Source organism: Ambystoma mexicanum, chromosome 9 (assembly GCF_040938575.1).
Source record: "Ambystoma mexicanum isolate Mex_15411 chromosome 9, UKY_AmexF1_1, whole genome shotgun sequence".
NCBI lineage: Eukaryota > Metazoa > Chordata > Amphibia > Caudata > Ambystomatidae > Ambystoma > Ambystoma mexicanum.
In genome coordinates this window covers 1,137,977,582-1,137,999,148 of record NC_090931.1, presented here as the reverse complement: position 1 = coordinate 1,137,999,148, position 21,567 = coordinate 1,137,977,582, and the positions used below count along the sequence as shown (strand labels likewise).

Below are 21,567 nucleotides of genomic sequence, written 5' to 3'. Positions count from 1 at the left end.
GACACCCAGGGGTTCACATGGGCCCAATCTACTTTCACCTACCTGGGGATCGAGATAACGCGCCATCAAGCGCTGACTTTCAACGAGAACTATCAAAAGTATCTCACACATTTGTCATCTAAGGTTCTAGTCTGGGACAAACTCCTGATATCCCTCGCAGGCAGGATAGGCCTGCTGAAAATGGTGGTGTTGCCCCAGTTACTCTACAAGTTCGCCAATATCCCCCTGTGGCCAGAGGGGGGTTTCTTCCGGGAACTGACCCGCACGGTCAACTCCTTCCTTTGGCATTCGGGTGCGGTCCGCCTTAAATTGGATACCTTATCTACCCCCATGGCTTATGGGGGCTTTGGTGCCCCTGACTTCCTTATATACTGGCTGGTATCCCAAATCCAATATACATCCTACTGGTTTAACGCAACGGACCCCCCCCCCACATGTCAGACTCGAGAAACCGTGACATTCGCTCCTTGGTGATACAACCCACCCCTCTGGTGCTGGACTCACAGAGCCTGGTCGCCTGCACATCCCTGGCACTGGCAAAAACATGGAAATTGTCCGGTACTGCTCACACCTTCCATGGTAACCTCCCTCTCTGGAACTTCCTGCCGGGGGTCCCACGGGTGCCACCGCCCATGATCCGACGCTGGGCTGAGGCAGGATATGAGTTGCTGCGCGATGTGTTTGATCAGGGTATATTTGTTGAATGGCCCGACCTCCCATTGCCCTTAAGGAGAGGCCAGAGTGTATGGCTCCAATATTCATCCCTTCGCAGGACCCTCAAGCGTAATTATCCGATGTTCCCGGCCTTACCACCGGACGACCCTATCATCGAGGAACTCACCTCCCCCTCACCCTCTAGAGGTAAAATATCTAGACTATACACTATGCTGCAGTCCAGATCTATTCCAGAATTCACTAAACTGAAGCTGGCGTGGGAGGCGGACCTTGGTGTCGAAATGTCTGATGAGCGCTGGGCACACTTGTGTGATCGCATACACCGGGTGTCTTTCAACTCCCGCTTCAAACTGATACAGTTTAAAGTCCTACATAGGTTCCACTACACCCCGATCAGTTTGCACCGCATGTCCAGTGATCACCCCTCTAGCTGCCCTAGGTGCGGCCTGTATGCGGCCGATTACATTCATATGATTTGGTCCTGTCCCCACTTTTCACAGTTTTGGGAGGCAGTCTGCTCGACGGTGTCTGCTATGCTCGACCATCCCATCAGTCCCTCCCCGGTGATAAGCCTCTTCCATGACCTCCCGGGCCTCCCCCGAAACTGCAAAAAACTAGCTGGCCTCTGGATGCTTCTCGCTGTACGATCCATCCTACTGTGCTGGCTTCGCCCCTTGCCTCCCACGCACGCCCAATGGCTAAGAGCGGTCACGTGGGCCTCAGACTCGGAGGAAGCCTGGTCTCACCTACAACCTACCCACTCTACGCCCAGGAATATCTGGCTCAGATTCCGATCTTATATGTCAGACCTGAATATGACACCGGCCACATCTCCTCTAGCTACCTCTCCCCACCGACCCGGGCTCTCGCGCCCATCATAACTTTCTGACTTTTTGTGCACGTTATAAAAGTGCCCAATGGCTGTGTTCATTTGCGATGTAACTCCTGTTTGCCTATATTGTGTATTTATTGTACCTGCCTGGCGATGTTCGCCTGTTCTTTGTTGCCACGCTAAATGAATAAAAAGAAGTTAAAAAAAAAAAATCTATTTGGTGAGTCCCCAATTAGGACTTTTTACTTTACTCACTCATAATACAAAAAGGGCACCTGTGCAGCATGATGTGGCAATTAAGATGTTTTGTATCGCTATCCAAAACTAATATTATAATGGTATTGGGAATGCACAATTCCCCCTGGGAGAATGGCCCACATAATTTGTCACGCAATATGGGTTTTCCTGAAGATGCATGGTAATAACAATCCATACTTATGCATGACACTGCTAATGTTTTTTTCTGAGAAAAACACACGATGATAAGACTCCATATATATACCTGATAACATTAATGTCACAAGAAAACCCTTAGCATTTATGTTAGGGGAATATATCAATCAAATCTTAATTGGTATCAAAATGTTTAAAAGGAATACTCTGTACATATATTATTTTTTGTCTCTTCTTTCGTCTCTCCAGAATCCTGCCTCTGTTGGGTATGTACATACTGGTTTCATACACATGCTTATAATTTGTCAAATATTATGCTTTATATTATGAAAGTATATACCCTTACTATGCTATTTATTGTTCTAACATGCAATATGATGCTATTGCCAAAATTGCCAATTCTGTTTAAATTGACTGTCTAATTGTGAACAAACAGCCTTGAAAAAGACACTGGGCCTCATTACGAGTCACCCGGTATGGAAATAATGGTGGCGGTAAACCCGCCGCCACCATTGTTTCCATACCGGGTGATCTCGAGTCCTGCAGGCGGAGGAGTCATTCCCGAATTCGAAGTCAGAGATATCTTGGCCTCTAAATACTCTAGGACCAAGCTATAGTATCTCGTTGATTGGAAAGGATTTGGACCACAAGATAGATCCTGGGAGCCCAGTGAGAATATCCACGCACCACGTCTAATCAGGAAATTCCATCGGAACTTCCCAACCAAACCTGAGATAGACAGAAGGAACACCATGGGAGGGGCCTTAGGGGGCAGTGCTGTCACGACCCTCGCCCAAAACCCCTCTGGTAAACCCATTGGCCAGGTGGAGTCAGGACTCAGGCCTCTAGAGCCTGGCATCCTCTTCAAAAGCCCTCATGGGGCCACACACCATGAAAACAATGTGCTTGGGAACTACTTTATTGTATTATCAGCCAACATGGAGGCATCCACATAGCTTGGTTCCTAAGAACCAAGCTATGCGGTCTAGTGTTTTGGGTGTAGTAGCCTAGGGACTTCTTTACCTGAAGTATTTTGTTGAGGCTATTTAAACCACATCCGAGCAAGATAACACGCTTCGCGTTACTTTGCAGCTTGCAACGTGACGCTCACCATGTCCAGCTATTCCCTCGAACCTCAGAGAAGCAGAACTTGCAAGGAGACAAAAGGAACATCATTAGCAACAGCATCTTACCTGCAGTCTTCATCTTTAAACACTCACAGCTACTGAGAACAGCTTCTATCGCCTCCCGGACAGAACAACCTGAAAGAGGAAGATCGAGGCAACATTAAAGAAAGCAGTAGAGACATTTACAAATTACGAACTGCTCAAAAGGCTTACCTGGCAATTCGCCTCTCGGCTAGCACCACTCCGGACATTCCACTTGCGCTGAAGAACACTGCGACCTACAAGGAAGGAAAAACACAGGTTAGCAAAAGCAAGATTTCGCAGCGCTGCGCATAGCGCTTACTTACCGCATCATAGCGCTCTTAATGCAACATCATTTACCAGCGGGGCTCAACCAAGCCAGTTCGCCGCGCTGAAGCTCCGCATACCTAAGGGAGAAAAAAGACATTTAAACAAAGCAAGGCATGCAGGATAGCAACAAAACTAAAGAACAGCAATAAGACCTACCTGAACAATATCAAACGGGCCGGCGTCAGTGAAGTAACTGGACCGCACTCGCCCATGAAAGACAAGGCGCCCCTGCAAAGAAGGCAGGACGGAGAGCACGCCTAATTCTACCACAAGGCAGAACCTTCCCCGCAGACCACATCAGGGCAAAGCTGAGAAGCATACCAGCGAGTAACCCGGCTGGGTGGCGTCCCTGTGGATACCAGGTGAGCGTAACAGGCACACACGGAGTTGGCTGCTTTCAAAGCCATACCCCCTGAAGAAAAGACATTTTTCGCCCAACCGTCAAAACGTTTGTCGCCCCCATCAGGAGGGATGGTAGGGTACGACGCCTGCTTTGCTGGGGCCGTAGTTGCATGCACCACCAAACTCTCCGGAGTAGGGTGCATGGACAAGTAGCCGGGGTCGCCACTGGCTGGGCGGTACTTTTTCAGCAACGACTTACCCATGGCCGGGAGACTCTTGGAGCGGTCCAAGCCGCCGCTGCCACCCTTCTTTGCAAGGCCATATGGAATGGCAGTACTGGGTCAGTTGGTGGACCACCCCAAGTTCTCCGTCACCCTCGACATGAACCGCCAGTATGAAGACTCGCAGTGCGTGCCAGGCTCAGTTCTACCGAACTCAACCTCCGGAGAGGTGTCCAGACCACTGGCGTTGTGCAAAGACTGACGCAGGTCTTCCATCTGGCTATGACCAGACAATAGGTCGTCAGGAACCTCATCCGGAACCAAACCTTCCACAGACCCTTCCTCCACCTCAGAAATATAATCCAGAGGCTGGAACAAATCCCTGGAAGAGGGCACAGAAAAAGGCTCAAATACAGGCCTCACTGACTTCTTCAGGGCCTTCCTCTGAGTTTTCACCAATGCACAAGGTACCTCCGGTAAAGCCTCCACAAAAGGCGTCGAGGGCGTCGACGTCGAGCGTGGTGCCGATTACTTCGACACAGGCCTCGAGGGCGGTGCCCCGAGCGTGTCCTTCGACGGCCTCGGCGTCGATGACCTCCGAGGCGGAGCCTCGAGAGAGTCCCTCGACGGACATGGCACCGATGGCGTCGCTGTCTTCTTAGAAGACCTCACAGGTTCCGCCGGTCTCGAGGGCGTCTAGGACCGGGACCTGGAGCGGGCATGGCTAGAGCAATCCACCTTGTCCGATGAGGACCTCGACGGCTACCGATGATCGCGCCGACCGCCCGAGCCCAAAGGCGTGCGAGCGGTGGCCCTAGCACGTTCCCTCCCAGCTTCCTTTGAAAGCGTGGACGGAACAGAGGCCTGCAATTGGAAAATCGGCATCATCTCCGTACGAAATGCATCCCATTCCGCAGCAGAGGAATGCTTGTTGGTAAAAGCAACCCGTCGTCTGGCGGAGTCCTCGGACGAGGAAGGCGACCGGAGATGGCACTTCCGTGAGTGCCTCGAAGAGGCAGAGGAATGGCAGGAACCTCTCCGGGACCGAGACCCCCCCCTGGACTTACGCCAACGTCTCAGAGAGTCGCCCCTCGAATTGTTGGTCCAAAACCCAGCGGATTTCGACTTTCAGGGTTTGGAAACCCTACCTACAGAAAGCTTTTTCCGCTCCCGCAAGGCCTTCAACGTTAATGACTGGCAATCGTCACAGTCATTGGTGGCGTGGTCCTCCCCGAGGCACCAGAGGCAGACGTTGTGCGGGTCCGTAAGTGACATCTTGAAACCGCAGTCCCGACACTTCTTGAATCCCGACCGCGGTGTAGAAGACGACGAAGACATGATATCTTCACACAACACCAAGTTCGAAGAACCGATAGAATCGAGAGAGTTTTTAATTTAAAAAAAATTAAATTAAAATCAGAAGAACTGAGGCGCGCCAAGACGTTCGCGGAAAAAATGGAACATAGGCTACGGCGTCATGCGTCCTACTTATAACATCCGGTGATGTCGGCTCGACGGAGGCCCTCGAGGACAGCGTATCGACGTCATCGACGCAGGACTTAGAACATTTTCCAAAGCAGCACAGCTGTGGTGATTACCAGTCATAGATGAGGAATATGTCGGAGTAACCAATCCCCTCGAAAATGTATTCTGATGAAGCCTATATGGAGATACCGATAATGGTGTATATTACAGGGTTGACAGTACACTACAATTGCTCAATGTTGGATCATATTGGGAAAGTGAACTCTTAACACGTACTCATGATTAGACATATCAACAATATACGCTTCCCGATCATAAGGCCACCCTGAGAAAATGAGACACTGTGTCAAGCTGCTAATTTCTTGGAGTGAGGAGGATGGTGGGTGGGGGAGTTAGGGATGACATTGCTTGACAATGCATCTTTGTCTGAAAGGATCAATACTTTGGCCTATGATTTTAATAATGTGCATAGCCCACACATGGAAGCTAATTATTTGAAGCTGGCGCAAACAAAAACTAGTTGTAGATGCATGCAAGGAGACAGCCCTAGAATCTTCAGAGATAGGCAAAGTCCTCTGCAGTGTAAATGTAGTAGAAGAGAAAGGGAGTAAGGTAATAAGTGAGTTGAATTGTTTGTTTGCTTACTTACTTTACAGCATTTATGGGGATCAGTTTAACAGCAACTACAAGGTGTAGCACTAGGGAAAATGCACTCTGCATTAAGGGTACCCGCATTGAGCATGTGAGCATGGAAGAGGTCACCCGTTTCCGAGGACAACATGAACCTCTCAGGTTAAGATGACACGCAAATGGCCGCCCAAGCAAAATAATTTCAGGGTAGAATAAGGGTTCCTGTGTGGGAAACTAATGTAGAGACAGTGATCAGACACCTAGGGGCGTGGTAGGGCAATATTTTTATTTATTTATTTATTTATTTGGATTTATATAGCGCACATCTGCCCTGGGGCATCGTGGCGCTGAACGTAGTCTTACTTGTTAAAGGCATACATAGTGTATATATAGATATATGCAGATGATATAAGCAGTTTTAATACAGTAGTGATTGTTTACATACAGTTGTGGTAGAGCAGTTGGATAAGTGGGGCGGGGGAGGAGGGGTTAGTTAAACAGCGTGGTTTTAAGTAATCTGCGGAAGGCATGGTATGAGTTTTCGTTCCTTAGAGCGGTGGGGAGTGCGTTCCAGTTTTTGGGTGCTAAGTGTTGAAAGCTGGACCCTCCGGCTTTGCTTCTTTTGAAGGTGGGTACATAGGTCTGGTTGGTCATGTGAGACCTGGTGGGTCTAGTGGATGTATTGAGGGTGATTCTTTCAGAGAGTTAGGGCGGGGCCTTGGCGGAGAGGCATTTGTGTGTGATGGCCATGGATTTGAATAGTATGCGTTCTTTTACTGGAAGCCAGGGGCTTCTTTTCTGGCTTGGGAGATGTGCTCCCTTTTAGGGATGCTTAGGGCTGCTCTTAGCGCGTTGTTTTGTGTGACTTGCATTTTGTTTAGGTTTTTTGCCGACGTGCCCAAGAAGAGGGCATTGCAGTAGTCCAGTTTGGTGCCTACTGTGGCTCTGGCTACGGCCAAGCAGTTTTTTGTGGATAGGAAGGGTTTAACGGCGTTAATTATCTTGGTGGTAAGTGCAGCAGAGGAAGCTATGGCATTTACTTGTCGTGTCATAGAGAGTGGAGTCAAGGTATACTCCTAGCGTTTTTACTGCGGTGGAGACTGTGATGGTGGAGTTGTCTATGTTAAAGGATTTGTACCGCAGTGGGAGTTTGTTTAGTGTTTCTTTGGTGTCAACTAGTAGGATCTCTGTTTTGTCTCCGTTCAGGCAGAGGCCGTTGGCTGCCATCCAGGTTTGAATGGCTGTATAGATTTTGGTTAATGTTACTGCATCTTGTTCATAAACCCCAGTAAGTGGGAGCAGGACCTGAGTGTCGTCAGCATAGTTGGTGTAGGCTATGTGACGACGGTCCAAATCATTGAACAGAGGGAGGGTGAAGATGTTGTATAAGGTGGGGGCAGTGCAGGACCCTTGTGGGACGCCGCAATGGATAGTGGTGGGGGTAGCGCTCGCGGAGTCAGAGAAGACTTTCATAAGTCGACCCTCGAGGAATGATTTGACCCAGGAGATGGCTTCCGGCGAAAAGTGTGCTTCATTTTTGAGTTGCGTGCCTAGAATGTTGTGATTGACCAGGTCAAAGGCGGCAGATAGGTCTAACAGGAGCAGGAGTGCTGGTTTGCCTTTGTCCATGATGTCATTTAGTTGGATTTTAAGATCTAATAGGGCCGATTCGGTCCCATGTCCCGGGCGGAAACCCGATTGTCTTTTTCCTAGGATGCGATTTACTTCCAGGTATTGCTGTATTTGTGTGTAGGCAACTTTGTCGAGGATCTTAAGCAGGAAGGGGACGGTTGTGATAGGTCTATAGTTGTTAGCGTTTTCGGGATCTAGAGTAGGTTTTTTGAGAAGAGGGCGCACCCAGGCTTCTTTTAGGCTGGTTGGGACAGAGTTGGAGTTGAAGGATGCATTGATGAAGGTTAAGGAATGGCGCCAATGTTTCTACGCAGTCTTTGACTAGTTTGGCGGAGCAGGCGTCGCCTTTACAGTTGGAGGGTTTGATTCTGTTAACGATATCTACTACCTCTTTTTCTGAGACTTCTCTAAATTTGAAGGGTGTAATGAGATTAGTCTTTTTGTTCTCAGTCACTGTTTCAGTAGGGGAGGCTGATAGAATGTGCTGAGTGAGATTTTTGTGATGGTCTAGGATTTTTGCTTGGAGGAGTTCAATTTTATTCAAGAGGGCGGATTGTATGGTGTTACACCAGGCTTGGTCCTTGACAATCTCTTGAGGCTTAGTGGCAGGTGTGGAAAGTTCCTTGAAGATGGAGAAGAGCTCTTTGGATTCTGAGGTGGCGTTGGAGATTCTTTCATTGTAGGACGTGGATTTGGCTGCTATGATACTTTTTTTGTATTGGGTGGCCAGTGATTTGTAGGAGGCTAGTGAGGATGCGTTTGGTGCATTTTGCCATAAGTTTAGGGCTTTGCGTTTTTTGGTTCGTAGTTCTTTTAGTTCTGCTGAGAACCAGGTATTAGCGTGTTTGGTGTTTTTGGATTTTTTCTTTTGTAGGGGGGCGATGATATCTATGGCAGTGCTAATAGTGGTTTTGTAGATATCCGCCAGTGCAGCTGGGTCTAGTGTGGCAGGGAGGTTAGTGAGGGGGTCAAGGTAGGGGGAGATATTTTCTTTTGTGAGGTTCTTGGCACTCCTGGCTAAGGCTGGAGGTACTGGCTTGAGTTTTTTTAGCGAGTTGTTAGGTGTAGGGATGAGGAAGTGAATGAGAAAGTGGTCGGACCATGGGGTGGGTGTGATGGAGCTGATGTCAATGCCACAATTGTGGTCAGCTATCCAGTCAAGAGTACGTCCTTTGTTGTGGGTAGGCTGGAGTACTTTTTGTTTAAAGCCCATTTCTTGGAGAGCTTGTGTAAGTGTAGTGGAGGGTCTATCTTTCTAGTCGTGGAGTCCCAGGTTGAGGTCTCCTAAAAGGATATACTGATGTACTGACGATATCACCCCTTGACAATAAAGGAGGGTAAAATGTTCAGAACATTAGTAACGGAGGACTGCTGTGAAATCCAGGATAATAAATACTTTTAAGGTTGCTTATAAAGGGAGCAAAAAAAGTAGCTCGACAACTACATATTGATGTCACTTATAAACCCCTAAAGTATGGTGATAAACACTTTGTATGGTCAAAGGGGAAAAACCAGCGATCCAATCATCATACTGGCACCAACGGGTGATGTGATGACACTAGACCTTGGGAGTAGACTAGATTCCAATTAGGCAGCCATTACCTGTGTACTGTCACAATGAACATAGATAATTATGTAACAAACTAAAGAGATCTGTGATGAATCTGGGCTATTCGTCTCCTCTCCCCATGCGGGAGCCACCCCCTTTGAGGCAAGGGAGGTGAGCCCGCTTAGCAAGACCCTCCTACGGGTCTGGGAAAGTGGGGCCACACTGGCAGTGACTCTCTACGGGACCAAAACTCCCATTCCTACAAGGAACTCCCTATCAAGAATATATTGTCTGCATATATGGGAATAGAAAAGACTGATGTTGCATTTGTTTTGAATCCAACAAATAGTGACATTGCTTCAACCTCTTTGGATTCAGGTAATGCTGGATTCCCCTTGAGCTCAACAGTCGAAGAGGAATGACACACCCCTTTCAAATACAGCGGCGGAAATAAAGAGATGAAGAACCTTGAATGGAGGAGAAAGAATCCTACGCAGAGAATAGCAATACTGTGGAGGATGAGTGGGATCAAGGAAGGACGCCTGAAGGCTGTCAACGAGAGTGGCAATGCAGACATAACCGAGACAGGAGTACAGTCTCTCCTGGTGGCATGACCACACTGTAGCTGTGGAGGGTCTGTAGCCCTCAGAACGGCGCCGAAACCAGGGTCACATGGAGGAACGAATCCTCTGCTGCGGAAGGAGACTGCTGAGGCATGCAAAGTCGAGAGAGCACACACCGACAAACCAGAGAAGAGAACAAATGAAAATCATCACGCTGAAGCGTTATCCTGCTGGAGCAGACCCGACAGTAATAGAGGTACCAGGGCTGCCCAGGGCAGAGGAAGGCGAGAGGAAGAAAGAGCAGTACACAAGAATGGGTTACGGGAGCCCTAGAAACTGAGTCCTGAACATTGGCTATGGTCAAAGAGATTACCCAACCTAGAGAACAAGTGACATTGAAACATTTTTAAGTAGAAGCGAACCGGGAGTGTTCAAACAAGCAAAACAAAAGCCAAGAGGGGAACAACCAAACTGGTGGAAAAGAGATGAAGGAAACATCTCTCTGTTAAAAGGATATAAGAATTTGGATTTATATCAAGGATTGCAACTTTTCCTAAGGAAGAGGGAGTTGAAGATTCTTCTTTGATGAACTGACAGTGAACACTTATTTGGAACTGAGAATTATACCCTGAGACATATTACCGAAACCTGGGGTGAACAAAGCCTGAGAGCCGGAAGCATAGTGCTCTGGTTTAATTTGTGTTTTTCCACTGTGGTAGGGCCGGATAGTGATTAGGTTTTTGGACTGTAGACTACTTTTTATTTCGACAATAGACGGGCACCCTCAACTTAGTTTTGTAGGGAGGGAATCCCTCTTAGCAGGAGGGCTAGTTAGGCCTTTTTCTTTTTAGTTTAATGAACACACTTGCCTGACTCCTTCCGGTTCACTACAGTGCCTACTGCTGAATGGCTTTAGAACCAGAGTTTTGGATAAAATGAATGAGGCCATATTGCCATTGACACAAATGTGCAAATTAAGTAGAACTATGATAATAGAAGAACTAGCACTTTAAACTGAAGTACACACTCCATAAAAATGGAGAACACAAACAAGATTTTGGGTTACTTACCATGCAGGACATTTGCTTTGGAGTCCATACCTCGGACCCGACTAGCTTCTAGAAGGTCTGATGCATCAATATAGGGGTGAGACACGGTTACACGACTCAGGGCTAGCATCTGAACAGAAATAAAAATACTTTCATTAGCATAATATAGTTTAGAATGTTTGTAAAGAAGGTTCCATTAATTAACATTGTATATAACAAGCATACACTGCGCAAATTAAAAACAAATTGAAAGATCAGCATTTTAAATTCAATCTCATGTGCTGCAGAATTCTTTCATTTGATATATTCAGCTCAAAAGGTCCACTTGGTAGGTTACCTTCTAACAGTTGAACTAAAAGTAGCTATGTAAAAAAGGAATGACAACTAATTCATCCCAAACTGAAAACTTAATAAACTCTATTTTTAAACAGAACCCCGACATGTAAAATGATGTTGCTAAAAACTGGAATGCACTCTGAAGATCTACTATTGTTTTTCTGTAAACGCTCCTCATTCCCGGGCGAAACCCCGCCATCTCTCAAGTCATGGACCTTTCTGCAGGGTACAACAAGTGAGGAATCAACATATCGTGACATAATTCCTTCAGAATTGGGGAGGTCAAAGCAGGCCTTTACTAGAGTGGATAATATAGGTGGTATTTTGCAGATTCCTCTAAGAACAGACCCATGCAGCCCTGTCCAGCAAGAACTGGGTCACCTGTGGTGTTATGGTCTCAGGTTTCTCTGCTACCATTCAATGTGCTTATGAGACCACTTCAGAAGATCAAAGCATGCCAACATAGATTTTAAAATGTATGCAGACAATATCCAGATACACCTCTGTCTTGAAGGTGCTTGCCAAGTGAAATCTACACCAGAGTATTGAAAGCAATATAGCTAGGCATTCCTGTTTGGAACTGAAATATCTCCCCACACAAAGATTAATGCAGTGATAACTAAAACCCATACAATTCCAACTACCTATGTAAAAAAGGTGCTTTTAAGTAGTTTTCTCTCTTTCTAGTACCCCACCCCGTTGACATTATGCTTGCCCATACCCTCTTCCTCCCCCTTACTCCAACCCCCTTTCTTCTGTAAGGTGGAGTTAATTTATATTAACCATAAGGGACATGTTAGAGGTGAGGCATATTTAGGTTTTTGGTTTAAATAACTTTTAGCACACCATTTGAACATAGATTAGGATATTTCTTTTTTGTTTTTGTTTTCTCTTGAAATTTAATAAACTTAAAGATAAAAAAGCAAGGGCTTGTCATTTGTTACTGTCAACCCTTTGGACTTAAGCTTGCCAAATCACTGATCCCAAAAAGCTTTGACTTTTGCAACACGCTGAAACTGAGACTCTCTGATGTTTAGAGCAATGCCCAAGTTATACATGTTAGGTGGAGTGCTTTACAAACGAGACCACAGTCGCACCAAGTGCGATATCTTTCTTGCGCCAATATTGATATTTTGACAAAGACATCAATGCGAGGTAAAACATGTCAGAAGTATTTACAGCTATATCCAAGCCCAACTGTAATATATTAAATGAAACTCTCACATGGTCACTCTCTGAGATCATCCTCCTCAGTGCAGAAGTGGCTGTATGGCTGACACTGCTGAGAGGTCTAGGAAGCAGAGTATATTACACGCTGAGTGGAACACGGAGAGTACAAGAGCACAGGAAAGTGTGTCAGTGCTGCAGCACCATTCGTCTGAGTGAACTCCCCCGGTTTTCAGCCTGGTGCTTGGTGATCCTGCAGAGAGTGGCGAGAACTACCTGGGAGAATGGCCGGTCGAGCGCTTGAGTATGCAAGTGCTCCACTCATTGAACCCGCACCTATTCCACGTCAGTTGCCCCATACTTTAGAGTAGCCGGCATCCCTCCCGGCCCCTTAGGCCCCTGCAAAGTGATGTATGGATTATAGCGAGCAGGGGGCCAGAGACGTTTATCTTGAATTTGAGCCAGACAATTGGAAATCCGAGGCGGAACGGTAAACAATGCATTTGTAATCATTTTTCCTTCTCTACTTAGTTGGACGACTGAAACATTCTGCTTTGCCCAGAGCATTGGTGGTTCAGCTAATAACCCACAAGTGAGGTTTCATTAACTACGTCTCTGTTAAATTCTGTGCTTAAGTTGAGAGCAACCACTAACTGATTGTACAATTAACTAACAGCAAAGCTGAGCTGGTTATCAAACTCTAGCCATCTATGAACGTATGAATGTTTTACAACCTAAGAAGTAACAAGCCCTGTCTGAATTGCTCAATAAGCAAATGGGTATCCAGTCAAGGCCAACGTGAACATCAATTCAATAAACAATACAGTGAAAGGGAGCTTTAAGGAAGCCATGGTATCAAGAGTAAACAGACACAAAAGATGCAGGTTTTCAAAACTTTTATTTTGTAATGTCAAAGGGTTGGGAGAATTCCGAACTGACCCTAATTCTTTAATGGGAGTAGTCTCTACCATCAAACAAAAGAAAACATGTCCAAGTCAGTCTAGTCAACTACATTGTCTGCGTTATAAACCTAACCTTGCCCTCACTCTTAAATAACAAATGTAAAAAGGAAATATGCTTCAAAAGAAAATAGTTTCAAAAGGAAATTCAGAATGGCTTTTATAAGCAAGTGATAACTCCCTTCCCCATGTTCAAGGCACGCGGTCTCATGAGTTAAGAAAAGGATAGATGGATAGCACAGTTCTCTCAATGTGGCACACTTTGGCTTGCTGGTATGATTCAACAGTTCATTCTCGGCCATCAAGCGAGTCTCAGTTCAAAACAGTTTCTTTAGGCTTCCTTGCCTTGAATCAAAAATACAGTGCAACACTTTCTCAAATAGACCCCTCAGGTTTCCCTTATCCAAGTCTGGGTCTCTCTTAACACTTTCACTTTGGTACAATCCACTCCGGCTTCCCTCCTTAGGGCTCAAGCCGATCTTGGCTGCTTACAGTTCACTTTATAATTCCCTCAGGTTTGGCTCAAATAATTACAAAAAAATGTGATGGGTTTTTCCGTAAAAAAATTGCAGTAAAAAAACCTGCGAAAAAACATCTTGCAATAAAATGACATGGAACCGAAAGACAGTGGACTAGTCCCAAAGCCGTTTACCTAACATGTCCCAATCCCAGCGTCAGGCAAGGTAAGACAATTAACCTGTATCACGCACACCTGACGCCCGTTCCTTTCCCCACTGGGATAAAAGGTGGAGCAAAAGAGTACTGGGGGAGCAAGACGTGAAAAGCGAGCACAGCAGACACACAACGAGACGACTAATCGGGTGCGGCAATTCAAGAGAAGGAGAAAGGCGGCAGGAATCGAGAGGGTGTCAAGGAGAGAAATGACCTTGCCCTTTTCGTCCCAGTCCCGCAGAACCTTTGTGGAAGTGCGCCTAAAACCACAAACAATAGCACAAGTGTCTTGCAGCAGATGTCAACGGTACACGGGGCAAGCTTATGTCAATAAGCAGGAGCGAAGGAAGATCCCGCTCCCGTGGTACAGGCCTTGACTGCAGGAAAGCCAAAAGCCAAGCGGTTCATCACAGCCGGTGAGCCAAGGGGACAACCAGGCTGTGTTGAGTGAGAGAATCGCAAAGTGGCAAGTTTGAACCATGTGTAAAGAACTGTAAAAAGTGTTAATGGGAGACCAGCTGCAAAAGGAAAACCGGCACCACGTGGGTGCTCATAGAAGAGACTCTGATAGATCCCCATAGGAGCAAAACTACGGGTACTAGAAGGCCATAGGAGAGTCGCCGGAAGAGGTCAAAGTGGTCATACAGAAGGTCTAGTAAACTCCCTGTACAATCTAAAGACTTTGACAACCAGTGAGAAAACAAGGGAAGTGAATCCCGCCATAGAAGTGAAAGTAAAGAGGGGTCAGCGCCCAGAAAAGGGGGACCCAAGGGTGAGCCACTATCACCCTAATCGAGGGCCACAGTGAACCCAGAGGAGGGAGGCTCACAGTCGAGAGGGGTCAGAGTTTCCCAAAGGGGGATGCAAGGGTGAAAAGTTGTCACCCCAAAGATTGGTGAAAGTAAAAAGAATTGGCAGAGTTAACCCGGCAGAGGGAGGCTGAAAGCAAAGCAGGGTCTGCGCCCAGAAGAGGGGGACCTAGGGGTAAAGCCATCACCCAAGAGACATTAAGAATCGCAGGGGTTGAATCATGATCACCCCACTACCGTGTAAACGCAACTTTGATTCAAAGTAATGAGAAGGGTCAGAGCCCAGAAGAGGGGGACCCACAGAGTGAAGCCAATACCCTACGTGAAACTATGGAAAACTGAGAAGGGTCAGCACCCAGAAGACGGGGACCCAGGGGTGAACCCATCACTCAGTGAACACTGGAACCAAACTCATTTGTTAAAGAAACTTTTGTTTTTGTTAGTTGAAGACCTCAGGTCCTCGAAGGCAAGAGACCTTCAAGGAAACGAGATTTGGCCATCGACGGTCCAGAAGGCTGCAATTAGAACTGTCGTCTCGTGCGGTGTTAGGGAGAATTCTCTGTAAAGGCTAATTTCCCAAACCTAGTGAGTCCCCCAGCAGCTTTGCTGGATTTTTGGGGTTTATTTTTTTCTCCTGCTAAGAGTGAGACTCTTTTTGTCCCACTCTTAGACATGATTTGAGGTGTTCCTTTGACTTTGAATGTGTTTTATGGGCTATGGGGTCCTTTACCCCATAGGGCTTCATGTGTTTTTGGTATGTGGGTTACACTGCACCCTCCGTGCCGTAACCCAGGGGTGTCGTAGCAACCCCCAAACAGAGACTCCATACCCTGGGACTGACTACTGTCTCCCAGGGCACGTAAAGTCACCATTGGCGTTACTAGTCTTAAATTGTGAACAGAACCAGTACAAACCATCATATTGTGGACATACTGGTCGGGGCAATTCGATTGCCCCGGGGTCTGTTGTTCGAGGGGGCACTGTCCAGTCCCCCCCGACCGAGTTTTGGCTGGTGGCAGTGGATACTACTTTTTATATTCGACTGCGAATATATTCCTATGGGATTTACCCATTGTTCGAGGCTACCACTTTTTAAAATAGCCTCGAACATACCGCCGGTTTATTAAATTAATATAAATTCACCGGTTGGTATTTTTTGCCGAAACTTGGTTCCAAAATGGCATTTGTGTTCGCTTCTGTGACTCCAACCCAAGTCGAGCCCTTTGTTCCACTTTTTGGTGGGCTTCTCCACAGAAGCCTCCAAAAGTGGTGCCACTGTGTCTGGGTACCACAGGGGGTGCGGGAGGGGGTTTAGGCACCCTGGACTGAGTTGCCTCGGCAACTCAAGTCGCACTCTTGTGCGATTGGCCCAAGTGGTGAGCCGCCCGGCTCACCACTTAACATGTTTGAGTGACAGCTAGGTTGAATGAATGGGGGTTTTCTGCATAAAAGCAGGGCTTTGGGGACTGGAACTTCAGAAGTCGCCACAGGACCTAAAGAATCCGAGGACGGAGAAGCCGAGCCGACCTGCAATGACGACACCACCGGTGAAGCCCTGCTGAACCGTCTCACCACTTTTCCCAACGACAGAGGAGATCTCCAGCCCGGAGAGTCTTCTTCCTTTGACTGGTGGGGATAACCAGTTTGCCCGTCTTTTCGCCTTCCTGGACCATCTCGTGGCCGCGCCAAGCACCCCGGCAACGGGAATACCACGGTTTACCACTACCGCGAAGAAAACGGTAGCACCTTGTAACCGGGAAACTCCGCAGCTGGTTTCTTCCCTGGCAGTGCAACGACCTTCAGCTTTCCTCCACGTCGAGACCTCCTCTTCCTCTGGATGAAACACTGACTTGCACCCGCTGCCAGGAACAACTGCCCCCGCTGGAGCGTTCTTCCCATTTTCAGGTACTGTGTCCCGCCTGGCTTCCCTTGCGACAGATCGTTCGGGGTGACAGTAAATCCTTGACTTTATAACCTGGGTTAGTCTGGGGCCTATTAACTAACTTTTCCTGACTTGATCTCAATCTTTTATGAACCATCTACAAAGACTCTTTGGGCATAACCCCACTGCGTGATCCTGGACACATTTCGCTTGTTCTCTCTAAGAGTGGGCCTGGCATTTGAACTTCCTTGCTCTCCAGTAGACTTTGCCTAACCTGCCTCACTGTGGTTCTTTGAAAAGTATTGAAATTTGTGTGCTTTCATAACTTTGCCTTTTCCCTCCCTTTTTCTATAACTTATTAGAGTGCCATCTTATGTTAAGCGCTCACCTCTGTCTGAAAATAAGTGGTGTTTCTCATTAAGACTTGTCTAATAATTAATCAGGGTTGTATATATGGAATAGTGACTGTGTGTTGAAATTACTTACCTCTTTGTGTGCTAGTGTAATCTACAAGTGTGTCTTTAAATAAATAATTATATACTTTTACACCAAAGCTCTGGTCAGTGTTTGCTTGTGCTACTGTATCTCTGTACCTATTGTGTATACTCTATATACTGCCTAACTCATCTTGAGAGAAGTCTGACTGCTCAGCCACAGCTACCAGGTGTAACGCTCACCTGGCTCCCACGGAGGCGCTGGTCTAGTCTGGGTTGCTGTGGCCTCTTCAAGCGTGATGCGCAGAACTCGGACCACCGATTGAACAGGACCCCCAAATCTTGCTTGTCTGGCCCGTAGGAATATCCTTCTGCAGATGAGAAAGGGGATTAACTTTCTGCAGAATAGTGTGCTTGCTGCCCCCTTTCCCCCTTCGTTCTTCTCTGACTTCCTCCAAAACCCCCGGTTTAAGCTCACCTTATGGTTTGGAAGGATGAACTCTCCATCCTGATTCTGGTGCAGGGGCGCGCGTTCGTCCAGTTACTTCACTGGTTTTCAGAATGGCGCTGGCAAAATCCACTTGACTTTTCTGAGCGATACGCCGTAAGTATGAAGATTCAAAAGTTCAAGTGTGAGCCTCTTTTTATGTTGTCTTCCTAACCTGTGATCTGTCCTTTATTTCAGGTGCAGAACGAAGGCGATGCATTGAGGGGTTAAATTGCCGATGGCAAAAATCAGGTGAGTTAGTGATGAGGGCGATCCCTCTAAATGTCTTCATAATTCCCCAGTAATGTCTTTTGTCCTTTCCCCATAGGGGCCGGGGTGCAGTACCTGCCAACGAAGCGGCGCCGACCCGAAATGTGGAATGGTTCACCAAGAAAAGCCGGTAAGTATTATGGCTGAAAATTCGGCTTTCCTCCTGTGTTCCCTCTGCTCACCTTTTGTCGCTTCTTCTCTCCCCTAGGTGCAGAGATGTGGCGACCGGTGCCGACAGCCGCGATGGAGCCGGGAGATGTCTCGAGGACAGGTGAGTGAAGCGCGGGGCTGCAGCGAGCAACGCAATGCTTTTAAATGGAAGTCTTTCTTCAAGAATGCTGGCGTGAAGATTCCGGATGCAGGTAAGAAGTTTGAATAAGTTCTTGGTTTTCACCTTTCTCTTCTCTTCTTTCCTTACAGGTGTTCCAGGTTTGAGGCGGGCATGGCTGGAGTCCAGGTGCAGGAGCAGACACGGTGAGCGTTCAGCTGCTGGGATGCAGAACAACGCGAAGCACGTGTGGCTGTCCGGGCGTGGCTTAAATAGCCTTGGAAGAAGTCCTAGGTAAGCATTCTTCCACAGCCCCACCCAAGTAACAAAATAGTCCCTTCAGTAAAATAGTCCCTCCTAAGACTCATTTGGCTTGGGTCTTCATGCAGCATGGTCTGCATCAGGTAAGTGCACCAAACACTTTCCTTTATGAGCCTAGCGCCTATGGCGCCAGGACTGATGTCCAACATGAGCCTGGCACCAAAGACGCCAGAACAGTGTCCAAAGAGCCCCTATAAGGGGCCACTGGGCTTTTACCCGGGGGCATGATGCCTGCTCCCAGGGGTGCTGGGCCTGGCCTGGTGCTCCGGGGTAGGCATCATGACACCAGGTAAATCTGGGTGGTACAGACTGCTACCAATTGGGTTTACTGCCAACCACCTGTAGTCCTAAATCTTTTGCAGTGGTCCCTAAGGGAACTGCACAGGTTTCTGCCTAACATGCAGTAGAAGCCTGAGACTGTACTGTGCTCCAAGCTCCTATCTTACCCTGTGTGCAAAATGTGGGGAAGGGAGACCCGAGCCACCGCATCCTGACATAGTTTTTTAAACATCTCTTTATTGAATTTTACAACAATGTTAACAAGCCTGCCTCCCTAACCCCCATCTCCCCGCCACCAGCAGGCCCTCCCTTCCTGGTCAATAAGTCCAAAAGCTTAAGTCTTTGCGGACACCACTGTACTGAAAAGTCGCCTTTCAAAAAGGTGAGTGTGTCACCCCAGTCCACTGCGAATTGGTGCACGTTCTTGTTCACGGCATACGTAGCCCATTCCAATGCCACCAGTTCCCATATCTTTCAAATCCAATCCAAACCCTTCCAGTTCTGTGCTATGAGATTCATGGCTGCAATTGTTAGTATCACCCTGGCCCCATCTCTCCTCCGCTGATTCCCTCTACCCCCTCCGCTTTCAGACTCATAAGTATCAATCTGGGATCCAGCCCCGCCCCATCCTCAAAAGCATGCATTTGTGCCTGGGCTACAGCCGTCAAGAACAGGCGTATTTTAGGACAGTCCCACCAAATACACTCCGCTCTTCCCACCTCTCCACATCCCCTTCAGCATTGTTGTAAGACTCCCGGGTACACAATGTTCAGGCCCTTGGTGCCATCGTTAGTCAGGAGGAATTTCTCAAATTGTGAGAGATGTCTCATTGCAGCCTCTCTTACTTCTTTGTTCATGACCCAATGCCTTAATTGAAAGTACCTCAGCCTTTTGCTCTCATCCAATGAGAAATCCCATTTACATTCTACAAATGTTTTAATCCTGTCCCCCACAAACATATCCCAAATCTTCCTGCATCCCCCTACCCTCCACAGGTCAAAAGCCCCAGTCTCCCTCCCCGGATAGAATTCCTCGTTATTGCATATTGTGGTGAACAATGATGGGTATGTCGTGAATACCTTTTCTTTTACTACTATGTCCCATGTATCCACTAGGGTTTTTGTAATCATGCTCTTATATAGATGTTGCAGTTTATCTTTTCGAGGGAGCCACAGGACCTCCCCAAGATCATGCTGTGCCACCGCTCTATCCATCCGGGTCCATTGCTTCCCCTGAACTTGGAGGAACCACTCCCTGAGCACCCTCTTTTGCGCTGCTACATAATACAAAAAGAAGTTTGGAAGCGCCATGCCTCCCCTCCTCTTCGGCGCCTCTAATAGGTTGCGGCTTAATCATGCCTTTTGCCCTCCCATACAAATGTCCTCGATATCTTCCCCAGTTCCTTGAAAAAGATCCTGGGTATCAGTAGTGGGATGGCTTGGAATAGGTACAGCAACTGTGGGAGCGTAATTATCTTTACGGCTGCCACCCGGCCTAACCAGGACACCCTCCGCTTCCTCCATTTCATAGAATCCCCCTTAATTGTCTTCAGTATGGGCGGGAAGTTTGCTGCGTACCACCCGGCTATGGACGGGGTAACTTTGACCCCCAGGTAACTAATCCCCCCTGGACTCCAGAGAAAAGGCGATAGGGCCTTCAGCTCATTCGCTTCCGTTGTCCCCAAAGTGAGGTTCAGCAACTCTGATTTCCCTATATTAATTTTCAGCCCCAACACCTCCCCAAATCTATTTTGTGCCGCTACACATGCCTCCACTGAGGTTTTGGGACTCGCAAGGGTCAACAACATATCATCAGCAAATACCACCATTTTAAGCTGTTTACCCCCAAAAGGGGATTCCCCCCGTATCTCCTCTTCATCACAAATATGCTGCAGCAGGGGTTTCAAGTAGATTGTGAATAATAGGAGCGAGAGAAGGCACCCCAGTTTTGTCCCTCTGCCCAGCCTCACCGGCCTAGACATTGACCAATTTACCACCAGGCGGATTGTCGGGTTTCTATAATTTGCCCAGACCATTCTGAGGAAGTTGACCCCAGCCCCATTTTTCCCATGACCCTGAAGAGGAACGTCCACTCCACCCGGTTGAACACTTTCTCGGCATCCAGGGCCAGTAGGGCCACCGGAGTGGACGTCCTCTGCCCCTTCTCCACCAGGTGGACCACCCTCCTCAGGTTGTCCGAAATTTACCTCCCCAGGACGAACCCAGCATGGTCAAGAATGATCAGGTCCGGTAGCACGGTCTCTAATCTTTTTGCCAAGATCTTGGTATAGATCTTGGCATCTATATTTATCAATGCAAAGGGCCTGTATGACGTGCACTCCTCTGGGTCTTTCCTAGGCTTCGAGATTAGCGTAACTTTTGCCTCCTGCATTGATGCTGTGATTGAGCCAGAGGTCCCAAACGTATTGAACAAATGCGCCAGGTGGGGGCATAAAATGTTCAAATATGTTTTGTAGAAGAGGGCAGTAAAGCCGTCTGGTCCCGGGGCTTTGTTCGGGGGAAGCGTTGCTATCATGGCCCTCACCTCATCCACTGTAATTTCCCAGCTGAGAACCTCTTGGTCCTCCTTAGAAACCTGGAGGAGAGGCACCTTCTCCAGGAAATCATTTTGCACCTGTGCTTGTGGGTTCTGGGAGGAATACAGAGCCTCACAGTATCTCGCAAGCCTTTCCTAGATTTCCTCTGAATTTGTGAGCCTGACCCCCTTTTCATCCGTTACAGCCGGTATTATGTTCTGGCCCTGATACTCCTTCAGCAACCTCGCTAATAGACTGTCGGCTTTGTTGGCCTTAGCATAGAATTTCTGCCTAATAA

At 47.6% G+C, this 21,567-nt stretch overlaps 1 protein-coding gene across 4 annotated transcripts in view; it reads right to left on the bottom strand.

The window, feature by feature from the left end:
• The window catches only part of ORC4 (origin recognition complex subunit 4), a 1,582,358-nt gene that overhangs the window by 324,822 nt on the left and 1,235,969 nt on the right, over positions 1-21,567 (bottom strand). For all 4 annotated transcript variants that reach the window (XM_069616510.1, XM_069616509.1, XM_069616512.1 and 1 more), the window contains one exon: positions 10,871-10,979. In XM_069616510.1, the coding sequence (XP_069472611.1) occupies positions 10,871-10,979 (109 nt within the window). The remainder of the gene's footprint in view (positions 1-10,870; positions 10,980-21,567) is intronic.